We start from the raw sequence: 25,635 nt of genomic DNA, 5'->3' as shown, positions 1-25,635 counted from the left end.
TTTTGATTTTACAAAACAAAACAGTTAACCAAATATAGTGGTGGGGGATACAGATAGTTGGATTAGAGCAAAGCTCAGCCATTGGTTACAAGTTTTAGATGTAACCTGCTGGAATTTTACCTTTTGCAGTGGTGAACACTACTGGCCTCTTAAAAATATGTTTAAAGCTTTTGAAAATTACTGGAGGTCATTTTTTTAAAAAAGCAGACTTAGTTTTAAGAGAAACAGTCAAATGTAATCTTTAAAAAAAAAGAAAGAAGGAAAGAAAATGAACAAGATGTTAATGTTTCTGAATGATCAAGAGGCAATAGAGGGAAAAAAAATTAGTGAGGTAGACTAACTGGAGACAAGCAAAACCAGATATTTTGTATATTAATGAAGAGAGAAACAAAAGGTAACTGTGTGTGTGCCTGATGCCAGAGGAAGTAAGAAGCAGGTGTCACATCTCTTAGGAATAGGAGCTATGGATGGTTATTAGATTTCGTATAGTGCTGAGAACTAAACTTAGGTCCTATGCAAGAGTAAACAGTACTCTTAACTCCCGAGCTTTCTGTTCAGTAGCACCATGTGAGAATATCCTGAAACTGAGGCTTTTCCTTTCCCTTCTTTCTTTTACTTTAATCTTTTAAATTTGCATTTGGCCTAGTAAAATGACGTATATAATTTATTGTTTAAATGAATGATAGTAAGTTGTCTCTCTTATAAAATTGAAGATAATTTTAATGTTTCTTTAGCACATATACAATACACACACACAAACTAGGTGGTTCTCATTTGTTTTTTTATATTTTAAGTAAAATTTAGAAGATATTTTTAAATAAAGCAATTATATCTTTAATGAAAATCAGGGATTTATATCTGAAACAGAAAGCTTGCCTATAATATCTTAATATCTAACATTTACCAATATATTTTAAAGGTGTTACATACATGTAAATATATGTAAAATTGTTTTTAAACAAATTTAGGTTGTCACTGCCTGATATATTTTAAATTTTCTCTTCATTGAACACAGTGAAGGCAAGCCATATAATGCTTTGATGTTTGCACACAACAGTCTCTTAGTACCCAGAGGGGACTGTCTTAGTTAGGGTTTTACTGCTGTGAACAGACACCATGACCAAGGCAAATCTTATAAAAATCAACATTTAATTGAGGCTGGCTTACAGGTTCAGAGGTTCAGTCCATTATCATCAAGGTGGGAGCATGGCAGTATCCAGGCAGGCATGGCACAGGAGGAGCTGAGAGTTCTATGTCTTCATCCAAAAGCTGCTAGTGGAAGACTGACTTCCAGGCAACTAGGGTGAGGATTTTATACCCACACCCACAGTGACACACCCATTCCAACCAGGTCACACCTATTCCAACAAGGCCACACCTTCAGATGGTGCCACTCCCTGGTCCAGGGATATACAAACCATCACAGGGACTGACTATTCTGCTTTGTAATGTGCCAGCATACTTCAGTGTGATGACAATTACTGTATGAGAAGAACATGTCACAGTAACTCTCTTAAAAGGTTTATACACAGAAAATTAAAACAGGATAAAACCCTATTTATAGAAACCTATAAGAAAAAATAAGTACAAAAACACAATGTAATGTTAATTGTAATTAGTTTAACAATGTAAATATGTTAATCCATATTTTCCTATGTTTCTAGGATCAATAAGGATACATATTGTATTTAATATGTAAGTAAATTTTCAGGCCTACTATTTTTATTAATTAATAAATACTGGTGAGACACATGCCTTGAAAATAATCATTAGCCTTAGTGTGTGTGCTTCATGAAATGCAGATAATTATTTTAATATTGTTCATATAGTATTTTATGAATGGTTTATGCTATTGTGTAAGACTTGGAAAACAATAATATAAATGGAAAGTAATATATAAAAAGAATCACCCTCTACAGTAAACAGTGTAACATTCTGAAAATACTTTTTTTTTTACTGCTTTTATTTTTGAAATTGAAGACAGTGATTTGTGAGTATGCTGTCATGTATTCAGTAATGGGGAAAGGATAAAGGGAGAGAGGGGTAGTGGAGAGAGTCAGGAGAGGTATCAAGATCATAATGTAAACAGTTTGCTGTTATTAAAGGGCTAAACACCCATAGACTCTAAGAAGAAAAACAAGAACAAAGCTAAAGTGAGGATGTTTCAATCACACTTAGAAGCAGGATCAAAGTAGTCTTGGGAGGCAGAGAGAGAGAGACAGACCTGGGTGCAAGGGGAGAGGGGGAAGGGGAAAGAGGGGAACAATCCAAGCTTGTGGGGGAGACCAAAGTGAAGCCCAGAGGGAGAAGCCTAGGAGAATGGAAATATGCAGCTGCCAGTGGTGGGAGGAACTTCTAGTAAGTTCCAGAAACTTGGAATGGGGGAGGCTTCCCAGAAACTCAATGTGGGTTACCTTAGCCAAAATGCCTAACAATGGGGAGATGGAACCTGATGATACAACCTTCAGTAGTTAAACAGAGCCTCTAGTGGAGGGATGGAGACACTAGTCCACTTTCAAATTTTTCAACCCAAAATTGTTCTGTTTATAAGAAATGAAGGGGTGGGGGAGCATAGAATCAATGAATGGCCACCCAGTGACCGGCTCAGCTCAACTTGGGATCCATCCTGTAGGTGGGCACTAAACCCTGGTTCTATTACTGATGTTATATTGTGCTTGTAGACAGGAACCTAGCATTGCTGTCCTCTGAGAGGCTCTACAAGCAGCTGAAGGAGTCAGAGGCAGATACAGCCAAGCACTGGATTGAGGTCATAGACTCCTATGGAAGAGTCAGGTGAAGGATTAAAGGAACTGAAGGGGATGGCAACCCCATAGGAAGACCAACAGTGTCAACTAACTTGGAGCCCAGGGAGCTCCCAGAACTAAGCCACATATGAGTCTAGTGTTTTTGTTTGTTTGTTTGTTTTTGTTTGTTTTTTGTTTTTTTGAGACAGGGTTTCTCTGTATAGCCCTGGCTGTCCTGGAACCCACTTTGTAGACCAGGCTGGCCTCGAACTCAGAAATCCGCCTGCCTCTGCCTCCTGAGTGCTGGGATTAAAGGCGTGCACCACCACGCCCAGCTCACATATGAGTTTATACAGGCTGTTCTGAGGCTCCTGGTACATATGCAGCAGAGAACTGCTTTGTCTAGCTTCAGTGGGAGAGGATGCTCCTAATCCTGTAGAGACTTGATACCCCAAGGAGGGGGTTTGCTGGGGAAGCACCCTCTCAGAGGAGAAGGAGAAGAGGGATGGGAGAAAAGCCTCTGAGAGGGGGGCCTTGTGAGGCAACATTTGGGATATGAATAAATAAGATTTAATAATAATAATAAATAATAATAATAAATTAATTAACAAAATAAATAAATACAGGGCGATCTGAAGCTGTACCTTTGAGGAAGTTGTTTTTTTTCCTCTGCATTGACAGCTGATACCTCATGGCTTTTGAGAAAATCAAAAGTGCTTTTTATCTACTGACTCTAGTAAATAACCCTGGATTTTGTCTTCATTGTCACTTCACGGTGTCTTTAATTGAATTCCTCTTGAAAATATTCTGACCAGTAAAGTCGATGGAAAAGTATATGATGGGAATGCTTTACACAAGGATGACATATTGCCTTGTCTATATGTAAAGATTTCACACATAAACCATCTTAAAAAAGAGAGTAAATTCTACAAAACCTTAGAAGAAAGCTTAAAGAGATAAAGTCAATAAGAGCACATACAATGATCATGTGTAAATAAATATATTTATAGTTTTATTTAACACCATAGTTTGCACCCAGCATTTGGTCATTCATACATATGTAACATAAAGATCCAAATAATTTAATGGCATATTTTATACATTACTGTTGATAATTATAATTATTTCATTGTGTTTCTTAAAGGGTAGCGGCTCATTAAGACCTGGTCTTCTCTCCAGAGCCCTGTGGCCCATCTACTGAACAACATCCTGCCCATAACACTGAATGATCCTTGCAATAAACTGTGCCTTTCATGAGTGTCTTCTGGGCACTGTGCAGTTTGATACGGTGGGGCTATTATAGGAGAGAAAGGGACCCACAGAGTTTTAGTTAAGGGTAAGGCCTCTTCTTATACCACATACATTCAACAAGCTTCTGTCACCATGAGACCAATAGCTAAGTTTGTTTATCTGCTTTTTAAAAACATAATTTCTTTCGGTTTCTGATTTACATTCTGTGGTTAGATGAAGGCTGCGCTCACTTGTTCCATTAGAACATACCCAGTGTCACCTCCTGGTGTTAATGTGACAGGGAGAGGTTACAAATAGTCCAGTTCATCCTTGGGAACTATTCCACTAAGATGAGGTAACAAAGGCTTCATTGCCAATCTATCTGATGTACATTGAATGTAACATAAATAGCACAAAGCTTATCAACCAAAAAGAAAACCAAATGATATAGATAAGGAGGATGATCAAACAATGTTTACTGCCAAGTGGAATATTACATCTTAGGAATTTGCATATAAAGATTATCTTTAAATAAAAGTATATGTTTCCTTATAAAAATACAACAAGTAAAAGCAAACATGTCCATTGAATCTTCATTAATATTCCGTGGCAATTGTTTAGAAATGCAAAGGTATACAGTGCTTAGGATGAAACAATTTGTCTTACACATTCTGCAAGATAGTTAACAGGATTCATAGAAAAATTGATTTCACTCAATATTTATCAGTGATGAATTATTCGTGGTCAAATGATTATTAAATCTAGCTTGAAATATATACTGGTTTAAATAAGCTTCCAGTGCATGTAGGATTCCACAGGGCCTTGAAAAGAAGAAAACAAAAAGAAATGAATGGCAAATAACAAAATGAAATGAAATTTTAAATGAATAAATACTTAAATAAAAATACAGATTGACATGAAAATCTTCTGTTGGTAATTTATGTAAATATTTGTTATTAGCATTTACAAAGAATATTTATTTTAGTGATGTAGAAGGAAAGAATTAAACATTGACATAAAATTACATTTTCCTTCTTTTTTTTTTTTTTTTGTTTTGTTTTTGTTTTTGTTTTTTCAAGACAGGGTTTCTCTGTATAGCCCTGGCTGTCCTGGAACTCATTTTGTAGACCAGTCTGGCCTCGAACTCAGAAATCCGCCTGTCTCTGCCTCCCAAGTGCTGGGATTAAAGGCGTGCATCATCACCGCCCAGCGACATTATTCCTTCTTTTAAACAAGTACAACATGGTTTTCTTCAACTCTATACATTCCTCAAGTGAAAAACAGCCCAATACTTAGATAATAGACAAATAGCACAAGGTTCTCTTGAAAATTCTGTGTACTACAGTTACTATCTGAGAACTACACACAAAGCTCCAGGATGATTCCTTAGTCTACAGTGACTATTACTTTAATCTTTTGGTGTGTAATTAATATTGAAACTTCACATGATCATAAATTAAAACATTTCAAGTATTTCACCCATTTTAAAACAAGAAAATCCATTTAGAAAATGCTAACAAAAGGAAGTGCAATGTTTAAGAAATGTAAATTAGTTCACAGGTTTTTTAATGACATTAAAATTGTTGAACAGATATGCATGACACATGATCAATACTATAATATTGTGTTACGTATCAATATATATTCTATATGTATGTATGTGACATGTGTCAGTATATAATATATAATGACATCTGTAGCAGAAGCAGCACTGGCAGATTCTGAAGGAATTCGAAACAAAAAGAAACCTTCACTCCATAGGAAACCAACTTATCTACCAACCTAGACCCCTGGGAGCTCCCAGAGACTAAGTCATCAAGCAAAGATAAAACATGTGCTAGTTCCTCTACCCTGGCACATATGTAGCAGAGGACTACCTTGTCTGGCCTCAGTGGGGCAAAATATGTCTAATTCTGTAGAGATTTGATGCTCCAGGGAAGGAGGATGCTGGGGGGAGTAAGGTGGGGAGGGGTGTGTGTGAGGGGGATGGGGGGCACCGTCTCAGAGGCAAAGGGGGTGAGGGTTGGGGTGAAGAACTCTGGGAGGGGGGACCGGGAAGGGGGCAACATTTGGTATGTAAATGAATAAAACAATTTTTAAAAACTGAAACCCTCTTACTTCAGTCCACTACAAGGAGATATATAAGAAAATGGGCTATGGCAGAGCCGTGAGGACAGTGGGTGGTATTACAAATTCACATAATTAGGAATGGAAAATATGAACAGTCATGAGGTTTAAGGAATTCTAATTTTACTCTCCAAAATTTAGTAAGACATGCAGTGTGAATGTGCCTGTGTGTGAATGTGTGTGTGTGTGTGTGTGTGTAATGTAGTATGTATACTGTGAAAGTGTTATATTTCAACAGCATGTAAGAGAAATTTGTTGTCTCACAGAATACTGCTCATTACTTGGGCATGCAGGCTCATTAGTGCATTCTGAAAAAGAGGCTGATAGGCTTGAGCTTTCAAATTAGCACTCTGAGGCCATTGCTTCTTTGGACAAAGCTATACTGAGAAGTGAAGTGGAGAGTAGTTCCCTTTGCCCAGAAAGAAAGCTCACTGAAGATAACTAACTAGAGAAATGGGCAAAACACCACATTTAGAAACTCATTTCTAAGGTGTATGTTACCATTTGATGTCCAATTGAGTTCGGGTAAGTCAAGTGACTTTTATCCCTTCTTTTTTCCATGCAAACCTTATTTACAGACACATTCAAAGATAGGTTCCTTGAACTCATTTCAGCTATTCAAGAGCACTAGCTTGCTTTCCTTCTCAGCTAAGTGTTCTCTTGTCTCCCTTTGGAGTTATGTACGAATTAGACAGATAAATGGAGGTACTACATAATAGATTCATAAGTTTCATCAACTTATTAATAGACTAAGACATCTCTATATGAGAATATTGATATTTCCTCTTCCATTTTGCTTGCACAGCTATCATCTATTTGATAATGGACCAGTCTGTTATCAAACAGGCTCTATTAATGAGGGCCTGCATTATTTTCCATCATCATCTGTGACAAGAAATGCTGATGAGGGCATATCTTAGGAGTATATGGTATATATATATATATATATATATATATATATATATATATATATATATATATATATATTGTCATATTTTTATAGATTCCTTTGAGGATTTTAGACCACTCTACTTTATTTTATTCCCATTAATTGCTTAACCAGACAGTGTGCATGTTACAAGGCTATCATTTACAGGATATGTTTTATAGATACATAAAAAAGACTAAAGTGTTCATATGATTAAATGACGTTAAATCATTAAGAAAATCATATTTTACTATTGTAAAACAGAAATTTGTACATTTAAAATGGCAAAAAAATTAAGATTATCTGAGCTATGTATGTGATATAAAATTGTGATTCTGTTTGTATGAAAAATGAGGTGACAGAAAAGGCATTCAGAGATGAAAAATGGACACTCACATTAACTAATATTTGCTTATGTTATAATTTACATAAATATATTTTAGTTTCACATTTCATAATCAAAATTGTGAGTAATATTATTGATATTATCATGAAAGAAGAATAATATTTTTTCAGAGTCAATGAATATTTGTAAAACACCTATTAACTAAAAAGTTGTCTTTTAGGCCTGGTGTGGTAGCTCATGTCTGTTCCTGATGCAGAAGTGTTTCTATGAGTTCTTGGCCATTTTACACTAACTATATAGTAAGTTCCAGCTAAGCTTAGGTTAAAAATACCCTATCTCAAAACAGCAAGGAAAAAAGTTTTTAGTTGCATTTTTGCAGCCTACTTCAGAGAAGAAAAGAGTTGTAAAACATGATATTTTCAGCTCCACATCAGTTCAGCTTCAGCCTAGAGAATAAACAACTCATTCAGTTCCAGTTCTCCTTAAAAACTGAAGAAAATGATTAACGATTTATATTATATTTCTTCCAGAAAATAATTCTGCATTAGAATATAACATCAATGTGATGGATTAAGTCCAAATCCATAAATCCATTTATAAACATAAAATCCATAAAATAATGATAAATCTGAAATAATTCTGATATTTATAGAACTGACTCTTTAAGTATTCTGAACCTCAAATTACCCTCTTTGGTATAAATTTTCTATATACTAATTCAGCTTCATAAATTTACAATTGTAATTACCATCTTAACATGGCATCACTAAAGAGTATAATTTCCCTACATTCTTACTTTATAGTGCATAAGGTTAATGATATATGTAGTGTGCTTTTAAGAAACTTTCTAATGGAATATTCTAAAATTTCCTGCTCCTGTGCCAGTTCTGAATAAATACATTTATGAAACTTTTTCTCTTCATTTTCTATGACTACATTATAAAATCACTTTACATCTTTATTTTTAAACACCTTCAATCTATCAATTTCAAAGTCTTTTGTCCCCTAAAAAATCCATTTCAGTTTTTTCACTGGCAAAAGTTATATAAGCTTGAATAGCCTCAAATCCCAGAGGGTGAAGCGAGTAACTAAAATTATCAACCCCCAAATAATGAATCAAGTATTTACAGATTATTTATATTGCATAAGTGATTCATTGTAACTTGAAGATGAGTCCTCATATATAACAGGATATATAGCTACTGAGCCCTTGAGTACTTGAAGGTGGTCCTAAGGGGGGCCCTGGATTAATCTCTCAGATACTGAGGGACAAATATGCTTACTTCAGTTCTTCCCAAGAGAAGGAACATGGAGGGAGGAGAGGAGGGAAAAGGACTAGAGAAAACATACAGGCGATTATCAGGATCTATGGCTGCATTTAGCTTTACTCTTTTTTCTTATGTCAAGTGGAAATGATGGGAATTACTACATCCACTATATAGCTGGATATACAATAGATGCCTGGGTCTGTTGTTCCTAGGGTAGATGGAACACAAGTCTCTGTCACTGCTCCCAGGTAACAGAACACAGGAAGTCTGTGTCTTCTTCCTTCATGTATGTAGACTTTGTTTCTCCAGTGTCAGTTTCTAGAAAATCCAAGGTTATTAACACAGTTCCCTTTTTTATACTAAATGGTCTCTATGCTAATCTGACTATTCATATCTAGTACCGTGGCAATAATAACAAAATTCTGTCAGGGACTAAGAAATTCAAAGTGTCTTCAGAAGGATATTCTAAGAGGGTTTCTCCAAGTCACCTTCTTTCCTCTTTCAAGGCACAGAGCTCAGTCCTATGTGTTTCAGTGTCCCTGTGTAACTCTTCGGACACCATCCATACTCAGCCTCAAACACAATCAGCAGCTCTTTCCTGTATCTCCTCTCTTTTCACAATACACCTAGAACCTTCTGATGCATTCTATCATTTCTTCATGTGTTATCCTTAACTCTACAGATTGAGTAACTGCACATGCTATAAGAGACTATCTGAGGCTTTTCAGTGAAAGTTTCTAGGTAAATAGTGATATTTGTTGAATATAAATTCAAGAGATTTTCAAAACTATGTTATAAGACCAGTAGGATTGAATAAGGCTAGATTCTGTGTCATGTGTTTCCTGTTAACACTTTTAACCAATTTTTTGAGCATTTAATGAAAACAATATGAAAAATAATGTTTGATTAAAACAAAGCTCTATAAATCTTTTAATTTGATTTAATGTGTAGGTATTAATAGAAATACCTGCATGGAGTGTACATTAACAAATGGAGCATTTGGAGACAGACTTTATTTATTTATTTATTTTATTTGGTAAATTCCATGAATTATGAATGCACATGTTCTGAGTATGAATGATGAAAGCAGCAGCATAGTCTAGCCAGGAAGATTTAATACAATACAGGTTGTTAGGATCCAATGAGAATGCTGAACTAACAGCTACTCAGTGGAGATAATACATCAGCCTGGTAAACAAATAACCTTCCCACTTTAAAATGGGGCTGATCAACAACTGTAGTAAGAGCCAAGCATCTGCAGCACTGTCCCAGATGAGACAGGATAAACTTTTCCAATATATTTAAGGGATATTTGTACAGTAACTTCCAGTAGAAACTCCAAAATGAAATCTAATGAAGCCAGTAAATGTTTTAAACTACACACACACACACACACACAAAAAGAACTGAGACATTCTCTCTAATGTCTTCTTGTATAACATAAATGTTCCTATTATATCTCTAAAGTGTAAGTCTGGACTGGATAAAAAATATGAGTGATTGCACAATCCAGTCATTTTCAAAGAGTCAAATTAAAACCATTAGTAATATATAAACAGATCATAACAACTTAATATTTGATGAATTACCTAGTAACTACACATTTTAAAAGTAATCAAATGTTAAGAATTCAATTGTAGTAAACACTTTCTATAAAAAAAAGTTTAAAATACATAAATGAAAGTAGTAAATCTTTTTACTTAAAATTCTAATACTAAAAGACAAATTTCGTGAATTATTCTGAATGAAATGAATGTATTAATTTAAATGAAAATTTACACTTAAAAGCAATCATTTTTGTTTAAAAAGCAAGATTTTATAAAACATATCAAGGAAGTAAAATCTGTCTTTAAGATATTAAATTAGCAAAGCCTTGAATTTTCTCACTGATATTTAAGGCCTTTCCTACTAAATTTATCTATTCACACTCAAATATTTTAATCAAAATATTATTTGCAGTAGCTCTCAAGCTTCAAAATATTTACAGGAAGTTTTTGAGCTGTTGGGAGACCTTTGTTTACATGTTTTATATAGTCAGAAGGATGTCAAACTGTTGATGTGGTCTTAGAGTAAACCCAGTTGTGTCCCAACTCTACCCACCTATCTTCCATGGGTTATCAACAGCACAGGTGACAGCTAAGAAAGTGTTGCTTCTCAAGAGTCCTAATAAAATTGCTTCATGTAAAAGTTTGTTTTAAAAATATTTAGATTAGTCTATGGTAGTCTTTTATTAACATATTTCATTCTGAGATCGTATGGATTCCTTTCTTAAACAGCATGTGCAGCAAATGTCATGTCCTGAATACTGAGGTGACTAGTCCTTTTGTAGTCTGACACTAACCCTTCTGACACATGATCACATTTAATCCATAAAGGGCAACTGGTGATTGATATTGACAGCTTTAAAAACCAGGTAAGAAAACGTAAGCACCAAGGATGATATACAAGGTTTCTACAAAACACTCTCTTTCCTGAAAACCTCTATCAAAATTATGAATAGATGTAACATATGTGTGTTTATAAAATTCGAACATAAAACAGTTTTAGGAAAAAATTTTAAGAAGATATTATAAAGCTAGTAATTCAAATGCATGTGAAAATATTAAATTATTTACATATATGAAGCACAGTTGATGATGATACTTCCTGTTCTTCCAGAAGTGTGGGTGAGTCACATGTGTTCTATTTGTCATAAAATTCATGGTTCTAAATTATTTACAGTATGTCTTTTCCCAGGTTTCCATATAGAAAGTACTCTACAGCTTATGCATGTAGCTAAGGACAGTTACTCTCTTAAGGCTCCTGACAGTTATTTATTTGCTGATTCTGAAGATTCTATTATATAACAAGTGACTAGGAGATGCTGAGCACATCAACATGAACAAAGCACTGTCATGTGTTATCAGCTCCCCAAACTGTAACAAGTGCTTGAAGTGGGATACTTTAAGAATTGCTGCCAGAACATATTCTGCCAAGCGTCCAGTAAAGGGTTGATTGAACTTCATCATATGATAAGAACAATGAGGACATTAAGTGAAATACCATGTGCCTGAATCCCTTTTAAATTTACCTTTACATATTTAGAAAACCAAGTACCTGACGAATTGTTCCCAAAAGAAAAAGAATGTGATTCATCAGAGAGAAGTTCAAAAGGGGCAGCCGGTAGCTAGGTTCTCACCAGCATTCACAATACGTTTTAAAAATCTAACAGTATCGCACAAACATCCTGGTGGTTTTATTTGTTTGCTTGTTTGTTTATGTTGAGTCACTAAGCCAGTTAGAATGCAGGTTCTTAAAATACTGCTTCCCAAATCAAGTCAAAATGCGCAAGCATTTTCCTTGTCTTTGTATTAAAAATGAATAATACTCTAGCTACTTCACAGATTTCACAACACCAAAAAATTTCACCTTCCTGGGGGTAAGTCATTTACAAATTGAGTGTTTTGAAGTAGCTGGATTCTACGCTAACCTGCAGTGCCCATGTGCTATGATGCATACTGCAATACAGTTATGCAGATCATGCTTTCATAATTCTTTTTGAAATATATCTGAATGCTAGACTTAAAATATGCAGATTATTATCTAAAATATATGCTGAGGTTATACCCTAAGAACTGATACATACTATACATTTGAAATGGTTATATTGGGTGGGGTCCCATGAAAGAGATAAACAGTGGGTTACTAGTGGTAAACTATCTTAATATTGTAAAACTTTTTTCTTCTCTCAGAAATAAAATTAACAGCACGCACATAACTTCTAAAACTGTGCTAGAAATGTTGCTGTAATAATATTAGTATCTGAAGAATATTTAAACATGTAGATGGAAAATGTTAAAATAAATATTATATGAGAAAATGAGAAATATAGAAATATCGCAGGAAAAGTATGACTTTTAATATTTTTAAACTAAAAGTACATTTTAACAATAATTTGTGCTAGAATTTAAACTGACTTATTTGGTTAGGTAGGCATGTATGTAATACATTGTTTAAAATGATGTGGTGGTTTAAATAACAACACAAGAATAGCATCTACTTTTATGTCAACTGTTACCATAAAATACAAGTATAAACACATCATTACTATGAAATCTTCAGAAAACTTAAAGCAGCATGTATCCAATTTCTTATCAACAATTTAGTGATATCTTCTTATTCATCACTTCTAATATAAGAAACGTTCCTCACAATAGATAGAAATGAGTAAGAGAACCCCTTTATATTTTAGCATAGGGAGTACAAAGCCATAAACTTCAGCAAAACACAAAATTTAAAGCTATGTTTAAGACAAGATTGTTATTTCAATCCGCTCTACAAAATCACACAGGGTTTCTATAAGAAGATTGGGCTACAATACACTTTACAATACTATCAGCAAGTATTTTACATTAATAAAAATTACTAACTTTTAATTAAATTACTTGCATTGCCTACACCAAAGCCCAAAAGCTAAAACATTATTGTAAGATAGCTTGTGAAATTGGAAGGGCTCTTTGGTTTGTTTGTTATTTCACTTGCCTGCATGGAAAAATAATGCTTGGGCTTAGGTTATTGCAAACATAGTAACTTTATTAAATCGTTAATAAACAAATTAACATTTTCTTTAAAACAAAGTATCTATGATTCTTCTGCATGTTTCTATGTGACATAATATTTACTAGCTCAGGAAAACACGTTAGAGATGTTGGCTTAAAAATAATTAATAGGAGTTTGGTATGCCATTGATGCCTGGAATTATCCTTCTGAACAGTCCAAGATGTTTGAGATTTGTCTGTGAATAAGCAATGAATTAGGCAATGCAGGACACCGCAGCAGTGTATACAAGCTGTGGAAGTCTGTAAACCAATAAACAAGATAAAGCTGGTTTCATAAAGCTACTTACATCACAGCCTAGAAGTTCAGTCTGCGTGGATTTATCTACTCTTGAAGCAAACGCCTTCTGTAAATGCTGCATCTTTTCCTGCAAAGTGAAGAAGAAAAAAGAAAAATAAAATCACAATGATAGTGAGCTATATGCTTCTATGCTAATAGCTTCAATTGACTAAAACTTAATCTCTAATTCATGAACCACTGTGTGTGCATGTACACTCAAGTAAGGGGGGTCTTGTTCTTGTTTTGGTTTGGTTTGGGTTTTGGGTTTTGGGTTTTTGAATTAGTGTATTTACAGCTTAGTTTCCATGACACAAGCATCCCACTTTGCCATCTTTTCTTCTAAGTCTAAGAGTGACTGTGGTGCTTTGGGATGAGGAATGTTCCACATCCTCTCAGGCATTTGAGCATGGTTGTCAAAGTGGGTCTTGTAACTGAGCAAGACTGGCACATTTGTAGGTTAGGAGGAAGAATCTACTGACAGCTCAGCTAAGAACAGGAAGGTGAGTCATTTTTGGAGCCAACTTCCCATGGAAATGAGTGTGACATGGAGATTTCCTTGGGAAATAACAATAAAAAATAACTGAAGTCAGGGAGCTTACTACAAAGATGGGCCTAAATGGCTACAAGTGTTAAATGGGTTAAGGAGAGTGAGGAATGAAAACCCAGTGTAGAATGAAGCCAGAGAATGCCAGTTCAGGCCAGAAGGTGCATATGTGCCAAAGGATTGTACCAGGGGATAAGGCCAGACCAGAAAAGACAGAACCTTGCCTTTCCAAAGGCAGAACCGATTTCAAAGTAGTATCCTCCAAATACTATTCTATGATTAAAGGCCAGAAACATATTTGAGATAATTCCCAGCATACCGATTTCAATTTGTATGTGGCATCATATTATGTATAAAAAGAATTCAGAGCAAAATAAGAAAGAGAGAGGGGCATCTGAGGAAAAGCAAATGCAAAATTCTATCCCCCTAATTGTTCAAGGTAACGAAATAATTTCTCTACCTGCTTTAGAGGTTACTGGAAGGTTAAAATGATTCAGTTTCTCACAGATAACTTTTACAAATAAATCTGTAAATGTGATTATATAATTGACTTTAGCTTTTCCTTTCCAAGCAGTGAACAATTAAATACTTCTTAATTAAAACACATGGGTTAGATTTTTAATTTAAATTTAATAAATCATATGTGTACATGAATTATAAAAACATGGATAGATTTTGTAGAGTGTCAAAATGAGATGAAAAGATGTATCATGATTTATATTTGCTGATGATTCGGTTACTAAATGTATATTAGTAGTGAGTGCTCTGAGCTAATATTACTTGGTACAAGTTCATTTGGTTTTTGTTTGTTTGATTGTTCTGTTTTGTTTTTCCCTATCTAAATCTCTGGGTGATTGCATTGCAAATTAGAGGTAGTATGGCAATGATAATACAGTAAAAAATAACTTTCATCATAATAAAGAAATACATATAAGCCAAAGAAATACAGCTTTTAAACTTACAGAGAATTTTAAGCCACATTTACATTTTCTATGCTACTCTAATCTTTACCACTGTAATTATCACTACTTACAGCATATGCAAATAACTCAATATAGACTAGATGTCAGGCACTATAGCAAGTAATATGTCCAATTTATGTATGTAATGGTCATTTTAGAGATATTGTTGTCTCTTTAGAACATGAAATAGACACTGAGTTAAAGATCACACAAGACAGTAAGTAGAAGTACTTCACACACAAGTAAGTGAAATTTCAAATCCTCCTGTCTTCAACCTTATTGTTCTTGTACATAAAGATATTCCAACTGTGAAAAGCTGTGAAGTGTTTTTTTTTTTTTAATCTCTATATCATATATCCAACCAAGGAAGATACCAAATATATGATTCCTGCAGTCACTGTGCAGCTGGTAATTGTAGGATGGTAATAAACTATTTTTCAAGTCAACTTGTTTATATTATTTTACAAAGTTTACTAAGTTATACTTTTTGGTGGAAGGAAAGTAAGATCACCTTAGATTTGGAAATGTATTTCCTGTAAAACATACAATTCCACAGAAAACTTACTACCTTAAATACAATCAGCCATTCATTTTACAGAAAGAGTCAGAAGTGAAGGATAAGGTTAACGTTGACTTATTACACAATTTTGAGGGGGCAACAATGTGGAAAAGCAAACACATAAAAGCCAAATTTAGAGAAAGTGTACAATATGTTTAATTCCATGATATGTAATCACAGCACAATATTCTAAAATAATATATTTATTCTGTCATACTCTAGACACATATGTGTGTGTGTGTGTGTGAGTACATGTGTGAGTGTGCATGTGTGAGTGACAAAACAGCCTTTGATAGAATCTTCTCTACAATGCATGCTATCTATGTAAAACGCTAATTTCACATGCCAGCATCTTCTCCATATTCCCAGTCTGAGGTTAATGTCCAGCCCTCACAGAGTAGTTTTTAGTCACCCATAACTCTAGTGCCGCAGACCCTCTGGGTCCCTGTGTCTGCGTGGAACGGGTCTCTTGACGTGGGTGGGCAAAGCATGGATGAATGACAAACAGACACACACAGGAGAGGTCGTGTGGAATCTGACTGTAATTTTCGAATCGAGCATCAGACTTTTTATGCAGAGGACAATAAGTTGGGTGACATAATCTATCGCAAGGTACAATTGAGGTAACGGGAATCTTACATAAAATAGAGGAATGCAAACACAAAAGGTCTAACGGGAACCACCTGGGATAGAATTCATTGATAACAGCTAGGATCAACAAGGGTTCCACCTAAGATTCACTAATCTTAGAAGCCAGGGTCAAGGGCTTCGCACCCTTGCCATAGTTCCTATTTTAGTCTCTTGTATAGTCCACCTTCCCCTTAGGCCATTGTAAATATGTGTGTATGGGTGTAACTCTGCTATAGTTCTAATTATCTATTCTGGTTTCTCCTTTGGTCTGAAACTTCCTTCTTCCTTAGTGATGGTAAATTCCTGTGTAAGGGAGTGACTTAGCTTTTACAATCTTACTGAATTCCAAGCCCATGATCTTGCTCAAGGACATTCTAGTACTGTTGGAACACTGGTGGAAGACTTTAGCCATGTCAGAATTCAATTTTAAAAAGCACTTATAATAGGAAAATACTGAAAGAGAGCACGTGGATCCATACACTAGACTAACGTGAGAATGTATGTATATATGGGTAGAGAATGCTAGACTCCAGGAAGAGAGCTTCCTTGAAACTCTTTTGCCTCATGAGTGACTTTTAAGCCTTTCGGCTTGTCCAGCTGACTTGACCAGAGAGCGTAGCACTCTAGTATCAAGGATCTAAGACCCTCTTCTGACCACTGCAGGCATCCGGAATGAACAAGGTACACACACACACACACACACACACACACACACACACACACACACACAGAGGGGGGGGGAGCGGATAAATAAATACAAAAATATTAAAAACAATTGTGTAAAAAAAAAACCTATAGTCTCTCTATATCAATAACAAACACATTAAGAAAGAGATCATTGAACACCTCTGCTCTCAAAACAAAGAAAATGAAAAAACAGAGAAATCAAACTATGTAGTTAACAATGGAAACTCAAGAATGAAAACTGTAAAACTCTGAAGACAGAGACTGGGGAAGAACATAGGGAGATGGAAAGACCTCTTATATTTATGGGTGAGCAGAACTCATAGAATAAAACTGAACATCCTATAAAAGGCACAATTAACAATTTCAATGCAAACCCAAATCAATCAAAATATGAACAACATGTTTTTTCACAGAAGCAGTAAAAAGGATTCCTAAAATCCATAACAAACAAATGCACACACGCACATATCAATACTCTGCAGATATCCACACCAATCCTAAACAAAATATTAATGCTGAAGGGATTACTATACCAGATTTCAAGCTAAACACGAAATCTATTATAATAAAATCACCATGATACTGACACAAAGAGAGGCAATAGATGAATAGAACAAAACAGAAGACCCAAAAAAGAGTACACTTTGTTATAACATGTGATATTTGGCAAAGACGCCAAAAATGTACAGTTGAGGAAAGGCAGCAATTTCAACAAATGGTCCAAGTAAATCTGGATGCCCGTATCAACCCTTATGCATGGGAGGTCGTTAAATTTTATGTTTTCTGTTGTTGCTCTCAATCTTTCTATTTCAAGATTTGAAATTTTCCTGGTAATTTCCTTGGTTAGTTTTATGCCTTAGTTGTATAATTTTTTAAGGTATTGTGAGCAGGAGCAATCCTATGATATCTTTTTCATTATGTTTTCAATTGGTATATAGAAAGGCTATTAAATTTTTAATAGGTTGTAGCTTAAAATCTGTATTTATTTATAAAATACACATATATTTGAAACGTGTTTATATATACTATATGTGTGCCCGTATGTCTAAATGAACTTATGCCACTAAGGGTAATAAGAAAATATTTTCTTAAGAGACATAGACTAACAAAAACCTTAGTGCCAGGCATGCAAACCTCCAGTAAATTTGTTGGTTTGAGGGAATCCAATAGACTTCCCAAGCTAAATATACACTTTGTTGCTTCTCAGAACTTTAAGGAAAGATGCCGCACAGGACACAGGACTTACAGGAACGAGACTGGAACTGACCTGAAGGCTCCTCCCTGAGGATTCTCTATCATCTTGCCTAGAAGTGCTATGCCTGCTGCCAAAGGTGAACTAACATTAGTCCTCTATAGCTATAAATCCTATGAACTACAGCAACTGGCCAGCCTGGCAAGATTTCTCCAACAGTACATGTGTGACATGTCCATCAGGAGGTAATTAACATTTGTCTCAGTGGACCTAAGGACTGTTCCATATAAGGGAGTATATGCCTAGAACTGTCAACACTACCGTGGACCATTTCATAGACACCCAGAGAACCCACTACAATTTTCCTAAATAGCTACAACTTCTCACTCCCTTCTAAATACTTATATCAGCAGATTAAGTATAACCTACAACCCTCATTTTAAAAAGCTTTATGTTGCAGTGGATTAAGATTATTACAGAAATTCACAACTGGTCAAAATATAGAAAGCAACTGATTCAGGAGAATCTAGTCCCATTTGATATGAATACAACACAACTTTTGCTCTTAAGGCTCAGAAAACATTACAGTAGAGAGTGGGAAGTTTTTCAAAGCAACAAGACTAAGATATCTTTTTGGGATAGTGTTTTCTGTATATTATAGAGAACTGACCACCCCCAAACAATATGGTTACCTATGTAACACCTGCTCAATGGCACCAGCAGCTGACTTGCCAATATACAATGGGCAATCCTAAAAGGCCGTTAATAAATGAAGATCTCCTAGCTAATAGTGATTCTGAGAGAGGAAAAGTCAGTCTTCTGTAGGATAACTCCAATCCTAAATAGATTACACCTATGAACAACAATAAATGACTTCAAATTAGTTGTATTCGTGAGAGAGAGAGAGAGAGAGAGAGAGAGAGAGAGAGAGAGAGACTGTACAACATATAATAATTAAAGTAGAAACCATTGCGAATCTGAGAGGGATTGGAGGGGTACAAAACAGGAGTTTTTGTGGGTGTGTGGGGGTGAAAGTTATGTAAAAGTACATACTCAGGAATGACATTCTCATTAAAAAAATTAAAAAGAAATTTAATGGAAATAAGTCTAATTTTTACTTTTTTTTATATTTAAATTTCATACATTGCATATGTCTATTCAATGCCTGGGGGAAATGGATTAAAATGAAATTTTTTCCTTTTTATTTATGTAGTAATAACAACACATGCCACTGAAGTAATACTTCATAAGATAAAATGCTAGAAAAACACGTGGAAAAAAGAGTAAAACTTTTCTTTAGTGAAATTTTAAACATGAAACTAGACCTGATTTTCCTCATGTACAAAATCTGACTCAAAATATATTAAACAATGGGTACTTGACAGATGGCTTAGCAATTAAGGACACTGTTCTTCCAGAGGACTTGGGTTTGATTCCCAGTCAGTCACAGTCAGCTGTGATTCTAGTTGCATTCCAGAAGATTTCATGCCTTTTTTTCATCTTGGCAGGCACCAAAAACACAGGTCCACATGCGGGCAAAGCACATACATAAAATAAAATAATTTTAAATACTTTTAAAACTTAAAACTTAAAACTTTTAAAACTTAAAACTGCTGGATGTCAGGACAAGAATTCAAGCAGGGACAAAACCTGCAGCAAGAAGCTGAAGCAGAGCCCACGGAGGAAGGCTCCTTACTGGCTTGTTTCCCATGGCTTCCTCAGCCAACATTCTTATAGAACCAAGGACCACCAGCCCAGGGATGGCAGCACCCACAATGGGCTGAGCCCTCCTATATTGATCACTAAGAACATTCCTTACAGCTGAATCTCACGGAGGCACTTTGTTAACTGAGGCTCCTTTCCCTCTGATGCCTCTAGTTTGTGTCAAATTCACACACACACACACACACACACACACACACACACACACACACCACTCATTGTAGGCCTCAAACTTACTTTGAAGCCAAGGATGACCTTAAATTCTTGGTCATTTTGCTTCTTCCTTGCCAATGCTGAGATGGTATATTTGTGCCAGTATGCCTCACCTTTTACTTACTTCAACTAGGAGTAGACTGAAATATGTGTGCGCTTGGTCTAGGAATTAAAGGTTCATTAAACACAAGAATTTTGTTATCGCCCCCCAAAGAGAAGAAAACAAAATGTTTCGAGACACTGTAGTAGACGATGACCATTTGAATAAGGCCTTCACTGCACATCAAGTGTTATGACAAACAGCACTGTTTCACACTAGGAAGTTTTAGAACAACAATTATGATGGGGTGTTTTGAGAGATACATATGATAGACACTGCACACTCTTCTGTGTACCTTGAGTTTGAATGACAAACAAACCACTTTTGTTATCCCTGGTTTATAAAGGAGTATTTGGAAAGAATAGTTTTAAACTAGGAAAAGAGATTTCTAAAAACTTTAAAATAATGTGAAATCTACCTTTAAAAAAGTATTAACTTAACATAAATCTAGAGGTTATAATGATGGAAACAAAAAATGTTAATAACTAAATTGAAAGGAGGATAAAAGTTAACTTTTAAAATGGAAAAGCAATGTAATTTATTATAAGAAAATCAACACAGTGTGGTGGATCAAGCTTAGTCCATGAAATAATTAAGTGGGTCAGAGGAATTTGAACATCATCATGTGACTGATTTTGGTGTCAATAATAATAATCATTTACATAATAAAATGCAAAACTGAAAGAGAAAATCACTGGGCTTGCTTAATGATACTAAAGCCAGGGAGTGCACAGGGAGCCAAAAATCAAAACTACAAAGCTCACATCGATTATTTTTCTCCATTTAATGAGTATATACGGAAACCATCAGCAGAATTAAAAGAATGAGAACAGCAGCAAAAGAAACAAACTTCTTCAAATGAAATTTTAAATTTCTTGGAACTCACAAGGAGACAGGACAACTTTTCAGTGAAACCCAGTCACATAACAGCAATGTCCTTGATATTCAAACCTGGTCATTCTGTTTTTCAGGATACAGGAGTAGAACTCTAGGGTTGACCTGCAATGACTTCGATGACCTAGTGAAGCTGATGGTCGGGAATGTGCAGAACTTAATAAGAGCAGGAAGAACAGGGCCTGGTACACATGCCTCAGAAGAGGCTGTTGTCAACTATTGTGGGTCAGGGGGATTAAATCAGCAGAGAAGGAAGCTCTTGAACTACAAGGTGTTTATGCTTTGAAGTGTGACTGCCTACCTGGGACATAATCATTATCATGACCTCCAACTATGAACAATGGGCCTTCTATATTTTCTATTTTCTCTTTCCCAGGCTATTTAATTCTGTGCTAACCACTCACTGGGGAAAGATGTTGGAAAATCTTCTCTGGGTCCTTGCTAATATTGTTTTTGTTTGCTTTTGCAGACACAGGTTCCACACTTTTGCTTCTGTGATATAAAATAGAGATCTCTGTTCAGTATTTTAACATCCTTTACTTTTTGATGTGAAAAAAAAAAGTGAGAAGAGAAGAGAAGAGAAGAGAAGAGAAGAGAAGAGAAGAGAAGAGAAGGAAGGAACGAAGGAAGGAAGGAAGGAATAGTCTGTGAAATGATTATGCCTAGCTCAATTGTAATCAGAGAAGCTTTACCTAGGAACTAATGAAAACAGATGCAAAGATTCCCAGCCAAACATTAGGTAGAGCTTGGGGGTTTCTGCAGAAGAGTGGGTAAAAGAAATGCTGCAGTCAGGGGGTTCAAGGACACTACAAGAAAACCCACAGAATAAACTAACCTGGGCTCTTAGGGGCTCACTGAGACAGAACTGACCATCAGAGAGAGTGCATGGGTCTGACCAAGCCTCTGTATATATGTTACAGTTATGTGGCTTGGTACTCTTGTAGGACTGCTAACAGTGGGAGTCTGCCTTAAGGGACCCTTTTCTTCCTACTGGGTTAACACTAAGGTAAGTGGCTCATCTTACTGCAACTTGATAGGCCATTCACTGATATCCATGGGAGGCTGACCTTTTTCTGAAGAGAAATTGAGAAGGAGAGATGGTGGAATAGACAGACCGAGATGGGGAGGAGAGGATGGAAAACTGCAGTCAGATATAACATATGTGAAGAGAGTAAGGACAAACTTAAGTAAAATTTAAAAATCTGTAATTTGAACATGGTCTTTCAAAAATTATGAGAAAAGTGTTGCCAGCATAGGACGGAAGAGCATTGATTCATCAGTTTTTAAAAGGCCTAATTTATACCCAATGATTAGCATTTCATTCTGTGAGCTCCCACGCACGATGCTCGGCTGCGATTCATACATGTTTGCAGCTGAGATGTTTCAGTTTATGCTTTGCGCACCGGAAAAAGTAGTGCAGAGGTTTAACAGATTCAGAAAGAGGCAGGGACAGGAGTTGTGATTTGTTTTATGTTAAAAAAAATGGGTGAAAACTATAAAGGCAGAGGAAGTGTCAGATCAATAAACACCTGAAGAAATTTATTTTCAGTGGATGCCATTAAACCCGAGTTAAGAAACTTCCGAGATTCCACAACAATGAGACTGGTTCGTAGTTGATTTTTACCAGATGTACAGCTAAACACATGGTGCAGCGCATTTGAAAACTGAACAGACTGTCTCTATTCGAGATCACTCAAGCTGAAAACATATTCATCTTTGGGAAGGGTTCAGTTCACTTCATTTAAGCAATAGCTTGATCTGTAAGCCAGCAGTGAGTATGGCTAGAGATTGAAATGATTAGGAATACTTGCAGCCCAGATGAACTCATATAAAGGTCTAAATGGGAAAGCAGCATAGGATTTTGTTTTATAGGATGATATTAATCAAAATTGTGCTTTCCCCTTAGTTCTGACTGATGTTGTTATTGTACGATGCAAAGTTGTTGAATCTGCTCCATACCTTAGACATTTGCATTTCCAATGTCCTTATCCACTCCTAAAATATAAACAATGAGTGATGCATAGAGAGATATTAGCTGTGTTCTGAGTATCACCTCTTATTTCAATAGCCTCTGGCCTTGACTAGAAGGCATTTCCTCAAAATATCTGCCAAGCAGGAACCTCTGCATATGACCTTATTTGTCATGAGAGTGTTGGAAGATACAACCATGCAAAGTAAGACTGGATTTATTAGGATGTCATTAACCTGATATGCTTGTTATCCTTAAAAGAAGAAAGATATTGTGACAGTCTCACAGAAAAGCTGTCAAGAAGGCCACATAAAGGCAGAAGCAGTGGTCACAATGATAAGGCCTCTATTAAGAAAATACCTAGTTTCCCCCACCTATCTTTCCTTCCAGAACAAGCCAAACAACTTTTCAAACTGCCAGCAATGCTTAACAGCCAGGAAGACTCCCTTCTGCAGAGCCTTGGAAGGATGTGGCCCTGTACATGTTAACTCAGACTTCTAGTCTACAGAGAAGAAGCTGTGGGTTAAATCTGCCCCTGCCACTTTGTTACATCAACCCCAGGGAACTAATGCATCCTCCTAACTGGCTCCTGCTTTCAAACACATTCCTTTCCAGATTCCCTGTTGAAAACATGTTAGCAATGTAAAAGTATAAATAGATCTCTGTTGTGTAGCAATTTCCTCCCAGTTAAAACTGTTCATCATGTCAAGAAACTATGTAAGACATAAATGTTAAAACGAGGTAAAATAACATGGTGTTCTCAGGGGAAGTAAAAAATTTCTAACCTGAAAGGAAACTTGTTAAATGCAAGAAGTAAATGACTCAATGGCTTCAGAAAGGACCTACCAGAATTAACAGGTCTCTCCTTCCCCAAGCATATAGAGCTATAACCTTCAAGACAAGTTGCTTGAAGATAACAGAGAATCACCCAAATAATTGGTAGAAGCTCACAGATCAACTGCACTATCTGTAAGGGACACTGTCAAATCTGCTGGTCTGTCTGACATGCTGCAGTGCATTCAAAGGTTTCTAGGTTTTGTGAGCTGTCACCCACCCGGGTTGGCTTTGGTGGTACAATTGTTTTTTACGTCATGGCTACTCCTCTAAGTAACCTCTCACCTATATTCCTGTAAATAACACTAATAAAACAGATTGGGTCAGCAAATTGGACTTTGAAAGAATCTGTCATTCACTATCTAGAGTCAGTAGGAGTTTGTTCCTGTCTCCCCAGGACAGTGTCATCTGCTAAAAACTCGTAGGACCTATTGGCTCTCCAGGACCAAAGAGTCAGTTCTGAAAATGTCCTGGAATACAAGTAAAATTACACAGACAGAGAGGTTGCATTTATATATTTTATATACACATATACACACGAACATACATACACACATGTAAGAATAGCTAATGAAAACAAAAGACAAATTTAAAAGGAAGCAAGGTGAAATTAAAGAAATGCATAAAAGAAAAATCAAAATTAGATAAATAAGCAAACAAATGAAGCATTAGCTGGTTAAGAAAAATCTAACTAAGATTCCAATGATCAACACTAGTCATATGTGCCAAGTTAGCTCGTGAAAAGTGGCTAATTCAAACTGGAATGTCTGTTAAGTTACAATGTACTCTGGCTTTTAAAGGACCTATACTAAAAATAGCATAAATTCAATGCTCAGTGAATAATTTTATGGCTTAAAATCATGTTACCTTGGAAATCATTATGTTAGTACTAAAATCAGCTCTATAAGCTCATCATATACCTCTCTGTCTTAGAAATTAACAATTGTTGGTATTTTACTCTCTGCCTTACTCACTCTCTCTGTGATACTGAATTCATACATTTTCCATAAGCCTACTAGACACTTATCATATTAATACTCCATTTGCTAGATTTGACTGCACCATTATCACCTGAGAAATTAATTCTCTATGAAAAATTCTTCCAAGATAAAGCATATAGGCTATAGTTACTTCTATTCTTAATATTTTAAATATTGTTTCTCACTTCAATTGTAAACATTTCTCTTAGTCTTTTTGTCTATAATTAGCCCTTGTATATTAACTCCTTACACAAGGATTTACGCATTTTTAGAGTGACACTGTCTCTAAACTGCCTTACAAAGTCTGGACACCTTTTTATTCTTCTGTCTTCCTTTCAATAAAGAAGTGGGAAATGAATGACAGCAGATGATGTTTAGGTGGTACTACAGATCAATTGGTGAATCTGACACCTATAAGGGTGTTTACTACCTGGGCATTAATGCTGTTGAAGGGAGAAGCCATGCAAATTATCTGGCATTTGCATGGTACATAAATTTAAGGAGGGACAAGTGAGAAATAGAAAATGAGCTTAGTGGTTGGTCCAGTAACATTAGGCTGTATAAGTGCCTGGAGACAAAACAAAGAGAGAGGGACAGTAGTATGGGCGATGATATCAGAGAATAGGCATGGATCACTTTTCCCCAAGGAATTACTTATGCAAGTAAATTACATTTCTCTTTCTGTAACAATTAAGGTTTACTTTATTTAGAGAGATGGTTATATGCTCCAGTTTCACTCTTGGTTACATTGTGAGAAATTAAAGACACAATGAAACGTATGATGGGGATTGGGGAAGAACAGTTAATGTAAATGTGTCTTTAGTTAATAGG

General features: G+C 35.6%; 1 protein-coding gene across 3 annotated transcripts in view; it reads right to left on the bottom strand.

The window, feature by feature from the left end:
• The window catches only part of Ccser1 (coiled-coil serine rich protein 1), a 1,127,242-nt gene that overhangs the window by 531,127 nt on the left and 570,480 nt on the right, over positions 1 to 25,635 (bottom strand). For 2 of the 3 annotated variants that reach the window (XM_021165504.2, XM_029478490.1), the window contains exon 9: positions 13,529 to 13,606. In XM_021165504.2, coding sequence (XP_021021163.1) covers positions 13,529 to 13,606 — 78 coding nt within the window. Of the gene's footprint in view, positions 1 to 3,777; positions 4,796 to 13,528; positions 13,607 to 25,635 lie in introns of those variants that run through there. The other variant, XM_029478491.1, reaches the window with a different exon arrangement.

This window comes from Mus caroli, chromosome 6 (assembly GCF_900094665.2).
Source record: "Mus caroli chromosome 6, CAROLI_EIJ_v1.1, whole genome shotgun sequence".
Classification (NCBI taxonomy): Eukaryota; Metazoa; Chordata; class Mammalia; order Rodentia; family Muridae; genus Mus; species Mus caroli.
The sequence above is the reverse complement of the archived record's forward strand: the minus strand, read 5'-3'. Positions and strand labels throughout refer to the sequence as shown.